Here is a 12,869-nt window from a genome sequence, read left to right on the forward strand (position 1 = left end):
CTTCAAGTCTGGAAAGAATGCAATGCATGTGTCAGACCTGAATATGCTGCAGTTAGGCTCAAGTGTTAGATCTATGGATCTTCAGCATTTGGAGCTGCATAAAATTTGGTTAGAAACTTAAAAAGCTAAGGGTCATCTTTAGGATAAAGGAGCTGCTTGAAATTGCAGTGATGTGCTTTTGGTGTAGGTGCAGCAGGATAAGCAGATCTACTTTTGGAGCCAGCAGTAAAGGTGAGTGAATGCTTTTGGCTGAAACATCACCTCTTACACATGCAGCTTCAGGATGATCAAAAGAGTTTGCGAATTCATGTTGTTTGTTTGGGAAAAAGTCTACCTAGAAAGAGAAGCAGAAGTGTTTTGTTTTGTGTTTTTTCTCTCCTCAGAACAAAGTGGGATTTTTTCCTGTTTAAGTTTCCTTTGTAAATTATTCTGCTTGTCAAAGTTTGGAGAAGATAGGTGGGAAAACAATTCTAAAGGAGTTTGCCTCCCCCTCTTTTTTATCCCAGTGTCTCAGTCTTGGACTTTGACTTTTTAACTTAACATTATTTGTGTGCTGGTACACATTGGTGTATTGAAGAACCCACTTTAAGCCAGTAAGGGATGATGGTTGTATGGGGACAAATCCTTTCATGCTCACAGCTGCTTCGTGCCTCTGGCCAGCAGACAGTGGCCCACAAAAGATTGACCAGGGACCATTAAGGTGAGCAATTGCCAACTGGAGCCTCAGATCCCTCAGTGAACCAGTGCCTCCTGTGGCTGCCCTGTCAGTACTGAGGTCTCCATCTGATAAAAGTCACACCCTGTGTTAACACAGGGCCCTTTCCCCTCGTAGGTCTGAGGGAAGTCCATAAAAGCCGACTCCACAACTCACATTAAAGCTCTGAAGCCCCTAAAGTGATGCAGTACTTGGGGTGCCACATCAGCGTTAGGGGCTGGAGCCTCACAAAGGTGCAGTTCACTGCTTGGCCTTACAAACACAATCTTGAAAGGCAAGAAGACCTAGTGCTTGTCCCTGTACCTTTTAAATAAACAGAGAGCACCTCCTGCCATCCAGCAGGTTCTTGATTTAGCACTACCCTGTGTACAAAATCACACTTTGAGGCTATTCTGCTTTATAATTGAGATTGCACAGTGCTGCTTTCCAAAACAAATTTGGAGAGTGATGTCAGGAAACTGAAAGGATTCAGCAGGCAGGAGGGGCTGACAAATGCTCAGGATGCTCTGGGTACTTGGCAGGTACTGCAGGGCCTTGGAGAGAACAGCTTGAGTGAGAAATGTCAAAGCTGGCTTGGCCAGCACTTCCAGCTATTGGTGCAAAAATGGTTTTTTGCCTCAAGTGATGAGGATTCTGTTACTACAAATGAACAAACAAGAAGACAAGCAACGCAGAGCTGAGGTCCTGAGCTGTGCAGCACAAGGGAAGAAAGACAGTGGTGCCAGCAGGTATAACCTGAACTTGTGCTTCACTTGAGGGAGGAGAAAGGGTTGAACAATTCTTTCTTCCTAAAAACTCACTGGAAATACTCTTTTAGCCTCAGGTGAGCAACTCTGTCTCTCCAGAAGTGATTTACTGTCCTTTGCACAAGTACTTTGACACAGAACCTCAGGCACTGAAGACTTTAACATGTCTTCCATCAAGAGTGCTAATATATTATTATTAAATAATTAGTGTGGTGCCTTGATTGGTAATCAGCAGTGAGTTAAGCAATTCTTTTGTACAGTAAAACTTCCAGAACAATTTTCTTCATGATAGTTTGAGCCTTTTTTACTTAAGGTTGTGACTTTAAACAGTAACTATCACAACCAAACCCCCCTGAGTCAACAAAATTTGAACAAAAGCAGTTGTGGAACTTGAAACAGCAATAACTTTATTTTTAGAATACCATTGTTGCTGTGTGACTGTTCAAGGTAGGAATTGAGATGAGCACTCTAAAATCTTACCTTTGTAAACAACAGTACAAAATGATGATTGATTGTTGTTTGTATCTTTTTTTAAAGACAAAAAATAACGCCTGATTTGAAATATTTGTGAGGTTTTCCACTGACTGGAGGCTGAAAGCTGAGGTCAGGGAGATCATTATGATAAAGCTGGGACATCCCTGGATTATGGTGTGGAAGCATTATCAGTAACAGTTTGGGGAGGTGTTTTTTCCTCCTGGCAGGAGGCAAAGGTATTTAAGAACTTCAGTCAGTGCTGTGGCTGGAAGCTGAAGGCCAGAACTGGGGTGCACAGTTTGAACACTGAATTTAGCAACTCATGTAATTGTTCTGTGGGGTCTCAGATCTCTAAAAACTCATAAATTCAGAGATAAGAAGATAGACTTGAGAAAAATGCAGGAAAGGGCACAGAAAGAATGGGATCTCATCAGAAAAGGAGAGGTAAATCTGGAGTGAATAGGATAATTCCATTAGGGAATGAAGGAAAGTGATCCTGTTAGAGAAGTGTGGCAGCCCAGAAAATGCATCTGACTGCAGCCAAGGGGGTGATGCCACCCTAAAATGAAAGTTCCTGCTTGCAGTCAGCTCCAAGTGATCAGTTGTAGAATAAATTTGGTTTCATTCAGCATTTCCATCAACAAAAAGGAGATCAAACCAGAAACCCCATGTTCCTGATCCTTAGCTCTTCTTAAATTTCAAATAACTTGGATGTATTTATTGTTTCACATCTTCTTGAAGAGAATATTAAAAAAAAAAACCAAACAACCTGCCTTCAAATCATCACTAAATGATTTTCACAGCTGGACAAGGGCACCTGGCAGTCAGTGCCCCAGCCTGCAACACTCCATGGCACCATAACCTGGGAATGAATTATCCCTTCCTCCCCTCACTCCCATTCACTCACATGGAAAAGAGGCAATAGGCTGAAATAAAGAAACTAAAATTGCTATTTGGTGGCTGCTGAAATTTATAGAGGGTCGCATTATCTACAGCTCAGCAGCTGTTTTCACCTTCTGTTAGCCTGAAAGAAATATTATTTTGTGCTGGAAGAAAATATCAACAGGGAAGTGATGGGCTGAAGAATGGGAGGGAGGAACAGCAAAATTATCTGTGGACCTGAGCAGCAGCTTCCCCTCTCACTGAGGCCCTGGAAGAAAGTTTTACATTGCTAACTTCTCTTCATATTACAATCTCCCCATACAGGAATCTTCATTTAGAAGTGATAGCTTCTTTCACCAGCAGAATTGGTCATTTTAAGAAAAAAGCAGCCCAAACCCTGTACTGTAAAAGTGTGATGCTTCTTCAGCACACTGCTGCATCCAGCTAGTAAATCAGGGAGCTGCTTAAAGCTGCACAGCTTCTGCAGACTATGAAAAATTCCACCCCACTGTGACAAAATGAGAGAGAAATCAATATTTAATCTCCTGTAGCATCCCTTGTAATAACACTAGAGAACCCCCAAAGTTACAGGGAATTCAATGGCTTTGCAGAAATTACTTGTATTCCTGATGTTGTGCTGCAGTGACAAAGTGGGCAGTAAGTCCTTATGAAATTAGAGGGGCACATCTACCACTCTACCTCAGGGAAGTTTTTCTTCCCTCAGCCCCACTCTTTTCCACCATCCTCACATCCTTCTTTTTGGCAGGATTCTGGTAACATTGTTCCTGAAAAACAGCCTCCCTCAGCAGCTGCTGTAAAAAACTTCCATGTGTTGAACCGCCTCTTGCAGATCAATTTAAAGAATATAAAATCAGATCTCACTGCTGCTTTAAACACACAGAACTGGCCTTTGTGTTTGAGAATCTCATTAAGAAGCAGCTTTTAAGTGGACAGAGTGAAATTGTGATCTTGTGCCTCAGGGTAGAAATGGGAATTCAACAGTGTCCCTTCATTACTGGTATGACAGAAGCTGCTGTGGACAACTCCCCTTTCTGCTCTCAGCTGAGCTCTTGGGCTGCCCCACACGTGGAAGGCTCAGTTCTTGGAGGCAACAGAACTTAAAATTATTTTGGGGCTGAGAAAGGGCAGCTTCACCCCTTCTGGTGTCCATTTGTTCATTCCTTCCATGCCTGAAAAGCCTGTTGGAGAAATCAACCTGCAAGGAGGGCAAAACCCAAAGCTGTGGTACCCTTGAGCCATGAAACCAAGAAGCACGTGGAGTCTCTTAGCACTGATGATACTTACAGGTATGTCTGCTTGAACAAAAGGTTGGTGGGTTTTTCATTGACATGGTAGAGAGGAAATGGATCAAATCCACCAATGAAATCAACTGAAAAAAAATCAAAACTCAAATAAACAAACAAACATGGCCAGAAAGTTGAAAGGAAATGAAAGGAAGGTGAATGTCATGGCATAAACACAAAAATTAATGACAGAACAGAAAAGTGATTTTTTCAGGTATGGATTCCTGGGATGGGCAAGCGTGCCGAAGAGGAGATTTCAGCTAACACAAAACTTAAAGCAGAGCTAACAAAGACTCCAGAAAAGCCCCTTGGGTATTGCCACCACGCTGTGACTGCACGTGAGAGGAGCAGACAAAGCCAGAGGAGAGGACAGGAAGCTGAGAACGGCTCCTGAGCAATGCCAGGGAGAGCTTGGCAGCACAGCCCTCCCCATGAAGGTTACACAGCAAAGTGGGAATTTTCTTGCCCCACTTGTCTTTCCTGCAAGACAACAGCAGCTTTGGAGAACTGCAACCAGCTCATTATCTCCAGCTCTGGTATTTTTTGCATCTCCTCTTGCCAAGTGAATTTCTTTTGACTGTGCACAAGCAGGAACAATGCCTCCCTTCTGCAGGGCTCAGGGAGGGCAGCGTAACTCGGCAGGGACAGCTCCAAGGGACAATTCCCTCAGCAACCAGGGAAGAATTTTCCAAGGCTGTCTCAGCTCCCTGGACTTCAGGCCAAGGCTGCAGCACAGAGCTGGCCAGGGCAGGAGGGTGTCAGGTGCTGTGATTTGTCACTGACCTCACAGGCCTTGCAAAACCCTTTAAAACTGACCCAGTTTGGGTCATTTTTTGGTGCCAAGTTAGTACATTTTGTATGGAAGTGTGAAAACCATCCTGTCCAACTGCCATTTAAAAATAACTGGAGAGTTTTATTAACTATTTAAGTGCCTGTTTATTTTTCTTTCCTGAAGGTGGCACTATTATTTTAAATTTAAGCTGAAGAGGTTTGAGGTTTTTTGCTGGTCAAATAATAGAAAAAATATTTACTAATATACTAGATGTGAAAAAAATCCAAACTTCTTAAAATATATTTAGAAACCTAAGGACAGCAAATTCTGAAAAATTCCATCTTGACGGAGAGCTTCAGGCTGACACTGCAATGATGGGACAACTAACAGGTAATGGGTGAAATCTCCAGAGGTTCTAAGTTAATTGTGGGGATAATTCCCAAATAGTTTCAGTGAAACTTTACCTTTTCTCAGCCACTTTTGAAAGTGTTTGAGTACTCTAAAATCAAAACAGCACAGGCTGCCATTTTAAACAAAACCAAGTTATTAACTTTATTACCTCAGTTGTGGAACACCTAAATTGGGAAACTTTAAAGAACTGCAGTTTTCAGTAACTACTGAGTATCTTGAACAAACACAAGTCTTATCATCTGAACACACAAGCATGAGGGCACTCAAAATCCAAGACACTTAAAAAAATAAATCTTAAGTGTGGTTCCTTGTGATTCAATACATTGCATTAGCACATCTAAAATATTCTTGCCCACAATTCAGCATTAGTAGGTCCCTACTGCTGTGTTTTCTCATGAAAATCACGTTAGCATGAGCTTCCTGATTAATGTGCCTCTGCACTTATAATTACTTCATGCTGCATATCAAAGCAACATTTAAAGGAAACCACAAATGGAAGAGAAAATTAAAACGCAGCTCAAATTTATTCAGGTCACTGGAAGGATCTACCCCTGTGAGTGTGAAATATTGATGGTTTGTCATTGTTAATTATTCAAGCTGGCATTTTAACTCCAAGCTGGGAAACTGGGAGGGAAAGTGAATTTGTTAGTGGGGAAGAAAATACATATCCTGAAATTACCAGCTCTGTGTTTCCTAGATAAAGCTTCCTTCCATGTTGTTGCCTCTCCTAACAAATCCCTACTATAAAAATTAGTTCTGTCAAGTTATTGTTTTGCAATGTTCAGCAAGGGCTCAGAACTGGAGCTATTTAGCTAATACAAGAGCTATAGCCTAATTTAAAAAATATTACTATAATGTAGCACCTTCTCTAAGTGCACTGCCAAGCTCTAAAGAAATGATCAATAAAGCCAGGAGAATGAGTTCAGCCAGGAAGGAAGGAAGAAAAAACCATAAGGACAAGGCAGATAAGTAATGCATCTCCTCTCACTCCTGTGAAAACACATTCTTCACATTCAAATATTCAGTTCAAAGCTGTTGTTTTCCAGCTCTTCTCCATGCCAGCTGCTCTTTAAAACAACAAAGCTACTTGCACAAACCTAATCAATGCCTTAAAAGAATTGATACTTGGATGTGAAACCTTTGGATGGGATCCTTTGCCAGAGCAATCTGGCCTAGACCCAACACATTGCCAAACAAATCCAACTTTGCATTTACTTTACGGATCCATTTTTTCTGTTTGTAAAATCATTGCTCTCAAAGGGCATTTTAGAGGGACAAAGCAATCCAGGAGCAGCTGGATACCTGCACAGGTGCCACAGACCTGTGGGTCTTTACCCTGACACAGTGACTGTCACTGAGGAGATTTGTGTACCCAACACGAGGGAGCTGCCTCCTTCCTCTCGTAATTCAAATACAGCACTTCCTCTGCTCTTAAATTAAGTGGTCAGATTGCTTCTTGGCAAGAACTCTCATGATCTGCTTCATGGCCTCAGCTTGTGGCACATGAGACTCTGCAGGTCTCCCACTTGAGCCCTGGGCTGAGAGCTTTGTTGTAGGTGCTTTTAATCACAGCAGTAATATTTCAGAGCCATTATTCTCAGGCTGTATGAGCTTGGGAACAGAAGCAGCTGCCCAGTTTCTCTAAGGCTTAGTCCAGCTGAGAAGCCAAAACCAAACTCTTTTTGTGCTCTAAGTGTAGCAGAATTACACCATCTAACACAGAGTGACATGGGGAACAAAACCCTCACAGTAAAAACAGCTGATCCTTGAGGGGTAGTTAGTGCCATAACACACAGAGGCAGAGATGGAAAGAAGTCTGATGGCAGCTCAGTCCTGACAGACAAACATCTGAGAGAGAAATAAAATTTACTAAACCCTTTGCCAAGGGATCTGTTGATAAATACTTACAGCTGTCTTCTTCTTCTGTAAAAACACTAACCACGTAACAGGCGTACACAAAGCCCACCAGCTGGAAAAGAGAGAGAATAAATCATTTTAGCATCAGCCAGCGTGAGCCTGGTCAGAACCCACTGGGCACAACTTCAACAGGCACTATTTACACTCAGCTTGGCAGCATTTCTGTCACTGTGGAGCCAAGCCATATTTGCTGTAGGGAGGGAGGCAGGTGTGCGTGTCAGGGAAGGCACTGATGGAGCACACCCAAAGCTCCAGAAGGAAAACTTGTAAGAACCATCCTCACCTTCAGAGTAGCACTTTCAGTTGCTTGAATGATTGGCAAGAACATGGGTTGGCTTTGTTGAAACTTAAACTACTGTGCTGAGTTAAGTCTCTGTAAGAAGTAGTGGGGATACAGGAGAGGGCCTTGTGGGACAAACAATGCACAGAATTTCAATGACAATGAACTCATCAGCTCAGCATTCCTGTCATATGGGGTAAGTGACCAATTAAAGGTGAGTGGTTTTTATGCAGATGAGATAGAAAATTAGTTAAGCATAAGCATGGTTCTGTACTGGCAGAAATGTTCAGACCCAAAATCTTTAGTAACTTGGTCGTTTCTAGAAGCTCTAAAGCATCAGAGCTGCCTCCTTCAGGCTCACTATCAAGGTGCTCCTTAGCCTAAACAGAAAAACAAACTCCTGGTACTATGGGCATTCCAGATGCAGCAGGGTCTTATTTTGCTTTGCCTTCTTCCTGTTAATCAAATATCCTCTCCATCCTTCATTTCACATCTTTACATAACACCCCACTTAGCGAGATCTTGGTTGACAGTAACTGCATTAGTAAAGTTATTGTGAGGCATAATTGTTTTCCACTGTGAACTCAATTCCTGGGAACAAGAGTCAGCCTGTAACACACAGTGACTCACTCCAAGTGGAGACAGAATGATGCATGGGAGGGCTTGAAAAGTAGAGTCCATTCATTTCTAATATGACAGAAAAATACATCACACCCGAAAACAAAAGGCAGGATAATGAGATTTCTGCTGGGGAGTTTTACAATATTTGTGGTTTCTCCAGCTCTCCCTGACAAAACACTCCTTGTTGGGAGGAAATGGAATGTTTTTGTAGCATCACTAAACCCTGCTATTCCTTTGAAGATTTTTCTATAATCATCTAAAAGAGAAGGCAGCTCACTCTTGTGTGAGTCTTATGGGAGCACATCCCAGAACCTCAGTGGAGGTAAGGGGAGCTCTGGGGACTCCCTCATTCCTCTGCTGGGCATTTCTGAAACCAAGACTGCTTCAGGATAAGCTCCTGTGAGCTACAGGAAAACATAAATCCTCTGGCCACATGCAATGACCAATCTAATTGTACCTGCTGCCTTTTAGAACTGTCTCAGAATAAACTATCACTGTTTAAGGCAGACAAATCAAAACCCAACAGAATATCAGAGATTTTTCCTTTCTCCTATGTAATACAATAAAACCTAGGAGGTTTGGTTTGTTTGGTTTTTTTGTGAAGTTTGTGGCAGTTTTTGGGCAGGTCAGCGCAACAAAGCTGGGGAGGGGTCTGGAGCACAAGTTTGATGAGGAATGGCTGAGGGGGCTCAGGAGAAAAGGAGGCTGAGGAAGGACCTTAATGCTCCCTGTGACTCCCTGGAAGGAGCCTGTAGCCAGGTAAGGGCTTTCTTCTCCCAAGAAACAAGCAGACAATAGGAAATGGCCTCAAGCAGTGCCAGGGGAGGTTTAGATTGGATACTGGGGAATATTTCATAATCAAAAGTTATGCAGCCCTCACACAGGCTGCCCAGGGCAGCGGTGGAGTCACCATCCCTGAAGACATTTACAAGACAAGTAGATGTGGCACTTGGGGACAGGTTTAGCGGTGGGCTGGGCAGTGCTGGGGGAGCTCGGGGGTCCCGGGCATTTTTCCCAGCCCAAGGGCTCGCCCGGCCCGGGCTCTGGCCGTGGTGCTGAAGCCCCGGAGCCGGGAACCTCCCGCTCCTCCCTGGGCTGCGGGACCTGGCCCAGGGGCTCTTGGAAAAACACAGTGCATCCTGCACGTCCCAGCACTCCGAGAGATGTCCAAGCAGCCTTCTGCACATCCTGATCTCCAGCATAAAGGCATTTAAACCTCAGTAACAAATTCAGTGTGCTCACATACATCCTCTGTACTTGCTCGAGCATTTTTATAGTTGCAAGATCCAGCCTCTTATATCAGGTCAAATTTACACAATTTACACACACACACACATATCCAGGCAGGAAAGACGCACCCTGAATACACACCCTGATTCCAAGGGAACTCTAGAAACGTTTTTTCCCTCCCCAGATTTCCCATCACCTCTCAGAGTAGGAGCTTTGGGTTAACAGCCATGCAAAGTGGCAGCCCTAAATCCACTCACTGCAATTATAGTCTATAACACATAGACACAAATCTCGTGTGGTACCTGTGTCAGGAAACTCCGGATAGAATTACCAATGAAAATGATTTACCTGCCCAGTTTATGAGCAGAGTCAGGGGCGATTATCAGCTGTACTGTCACAGCAAACGTGATAAAGCTCTGGACATTTTTCACGCTTCAGAAGCGCCAAGCAATGTGATTGACTTGGGAAGTTTGTTTTGCACAGAAATTAATGCTCCATAACCCTCAACCATCATTCTGCTCACCCCATACATTTTTCACTTTATGACTAAGGTGACTTTTTTTTGCATTCAGAAAAACAAACCAACCAATCAAAACCTAGTGAATTAAGTGAACTTTCTAAATCTCTAATCCCAGCTTCATTGAGCAGAGCGTTTTCTTTTTTGATTCCTTCAATCTCCTGGCTTTGTTTCAAAATCATCTGCTTAGTGTTTAAAATTTACTTTTTATTGACTTTATAATCCATTCCTTCTTTAGATGTGTTTCAGCAATAAAAAAAACAAAACTTGTTTATTTAGTGGAACTTTTTATTCAAAGAAGCTTTGTCTTGTGATCTGGCCAGAACAGGAGAGTCTCAAAGGCAAGGGGGGAAGAGATATACAACATAAATATGAAGTCCAGTTTTTTATGTGCTGACCTAAACTGTAATTAAATACTCCAAAGGATTTTATCTGTAATTAAATAACTTCAAATTAAATAATCTCAAGGATTAACTGAACTCATGGGAATCCCCATGTCTCACCTTCAGAATAAATTATGAATGAAATATAGCTAAGGAGGAGAAATGCTGCTCCTATTGTCCAGTCTTTCCCCTGGAAGAGTCTGCTGGAGTGTGGAATGAGCAGTCTCCAGGAATCACCTGAAACTCCCTTCTGCCTGTATCTTTGATAACGATGTGTCAAACCCCCAAACCTCACCCAGTTTATCAGCAATTAACACACAACAGGAAGCTTCACAGAAGCCAACGATTTGGAATAATTTCACCCTTGCTCCAAGTGCCATCCTGACTGCTGATTTCAATACAAAGGAGGGGTTTAAGCTCTGCATCCCAGGGAAATACCAATAATTCCTGGATCTTTGCAAATTACATCGGGGAGGTGGAAGAGGAGGGAAAACGTCAGCGATGTAAAATGACACTAAGCCACTGCTCTAATTCCCCAAAGAATGTTCCAGGGCTTTAGCCTCTGCTGCTGTTTCTCTGCTTGTTCTGCATGTGCAGCACCAGCCTCTCCAAGCTGCAGAAGGATCTGATTAAGCTTTTTATGAGGAACACATGTTGAGGGCAGGTGTGTTGTGTCAGCCTGGGAACGCACACGCTGCCCCACAAGAGAGGAGGGAGCAGGGCTGCCCCGAGCACTCTGCAGGCAAACAGAGTGGGAAAGACAGGAAGAGACAAGTGTGCCCCAAGGGAACGGGGGAAACATATGTCTGAGCATCCCCCTGCCCCTCAGTCCTCTGAAGGGAACTTTTTAATAGAGAGTTGAAAACTGTTCATCAAACAGCAGCGTTGAATGAAGGCGCTGGAGCCAGAAAGAGTAAATTAGAGAAAATCCTGGAGAAAGGGACCAGCTGGCTGCAAGTATGCAAAATACACAAAGGATGGGAAGGCAAATTTCAGGAGTTGTTACTGTTACTTGTGTAAGATCTTAGCTTTAGTTTACCTCTGTCCTAGTGAAGATTCTCTAACTCTCAATAGACAAACTTGCCACTGCATTTTCCACCACAGAGAATAGGTGCAAAGACTCCTCTTTCAGGCAGATGCATTCTAGGTGTCCTAATCAGAGCTAATGGAAGGTGCACACTGACATCAGTGCAAGAGGGACAATGAAGGGATGTCTGTTATGAGAAAGCAAAAATCCAGCTTGTGAAAGAGCTGTTGTGACCAGATAGCTAAAGAGAGGCAATCAAAATCCTTTAATTCCTTGACCTTCTTTACTCTTTGCATGCAATTACAACCACTGAAAATCTACCTTCTGCCAAGAGCAAGGCATCTCTTGCACACTGGTTCTCACATAACATCTGCTGTCAAGGCTTGCCTTGCTGCCTCCCTGGGAACCTTCCAACCTGTCAGTCTGAGTGAAAACAACAGACAGGCAGGCAGCGAGTTCTGGCGCCTGGGAAGACATTTCCAATTTCTACCCCATTCAGTGGAGCCTCAGGAAAAGCCCAAGCCTCCCCACTCCCAGAAGTACCATATGGAGAGCCCAGAGCTATGCCAGGTATTTCAGAACTGGGAATCACTCCTCTCCCTGCTGGCTGGGGAGCTGGGGACGTGCAAGATGAATCCTTGCTAAGGAAAAGCAAAGCAGATTCTTATCTTGACAAAGAAGTTGCTGCTGCATTTCCTACCTGGGTTGGTAGGATTATCTTTACAGTTCATTTCTATACCAGGACAGACTTTTAGATGTTGCCACAATGAGCTTTTACCTAAGATGTGTTTTGTGCTGAAGCATTGAGAAACATTTTCATACTGAGCCCTACAGCAACTTGTATCATGTGTGGTGACTAATAAGCCCAAGTTTGATTGCATTCCAGATTAAAGGAATTGCTTTTGCCTTCAAGGAGTACAGACAAGCTCTGAGCAAAAGCAGACTGAGACCTTATGTATCCTCAAATGTATGCCCAGGAGCAGGATGATATAATCAGCAGGAGTCAAGCTGACAGCCAACACTGTGCTCAGCAGATGGGTTCAGGTTTGCTTTCCCTCTCCTTTGGCATGCAAGACTGAGTTCAGGGAGCCTTGCCCCAGGTACACAACAATGCAGTACAGTCCCTCAGTAGTCTCAAGGAATTGGAACTTCCAGAAAAAAAAAATAAATAAAGTGCTCACAGTTGGGCACTGCATATTCAAACAGCATGGATTTCACAGTGCTACATCTCGGGTTAAAACCAAACCAAGCAGAACACACTCCCCTACCCCAAAACTTCTAAAAAACATTAGGCAAAGCAAAACCAAACTCCTGAAAGCAAAATTTGGCCTGTCCCTTGCCCTTCCTAACAGGGAACTGACTATTGTGGTCTCAGACAAGGAGGGAACGAGGTCACGTCTCTTGCTGCATCCCCTGAGCCTTCAAGTTGCTGGTTGTGTTTTTGTGCTATTGATCTGTGTCCCTGCCTGTCTGCAGCACTGTACCTGCCAGCACTCTGGGGACAGCTGCCCGTAATAAAACCTGCCTCAAAGTGAGATAAAGAGAACAGAAAAAGATACTGGCAGGGATCAAAGAGTTTGACCCTCAGAG

The 12,869-nt window shown here is 43.4% G+C and overlaps 1 protein-coding gene across 2 annotated transcripts in view; it reads right to left on the minus strand.

The window, feature by feature from the left end:
* Positions 1-12,869, minus strand: part of NKAIN4 (sodium/potassium transporting ATPase interacting 4) — a 50,898-nt gene that overhangs the window by 1,469 nt on the left and 36,560 nt on the right. Inside the window, exons 5-7 of one of the 2 annotated variants that reach the window (XR_005952240.1) lie at positions 7,213-7,273; positions 4,123-4,207; positions 262-334 (exon numbers count right to left, since the gene is read on the minus strand). Coding sequence is in view for 1 of the 2 variants with exons in the window: in XM_041399162.1 (XP_041255096.1) it covers positions 4,123-4,207; positions 7,213-7,273 (146 nt within the window). In the remaining variant the exon portion in view is untranslated. The remainder of the gene's footprint in view (positions 1-261; positions 335-4,122; positions 4,208-7,212; positions 7,274-12,869) is intronic. The other variant, XM_041399162.1, reaches the window with a different exon arrangement.

This window comes from Onychostruthus taczanowskii, unplaced genomic scaffold (genome assembly GCF_017590055.1).
Source record: "Onychostruthus taczanowskii isolate IOZ18803 unplaced genomic scaffold, ASM1759005v1 scaffold157, whole genome shotgun sequence".
Lineage (NCBI taxonomy): Eukaryota > Metazoa > Chordata > Aves > Passeriformes > Passeridae > Onychostruthus > Onychostruthus taczanowskii.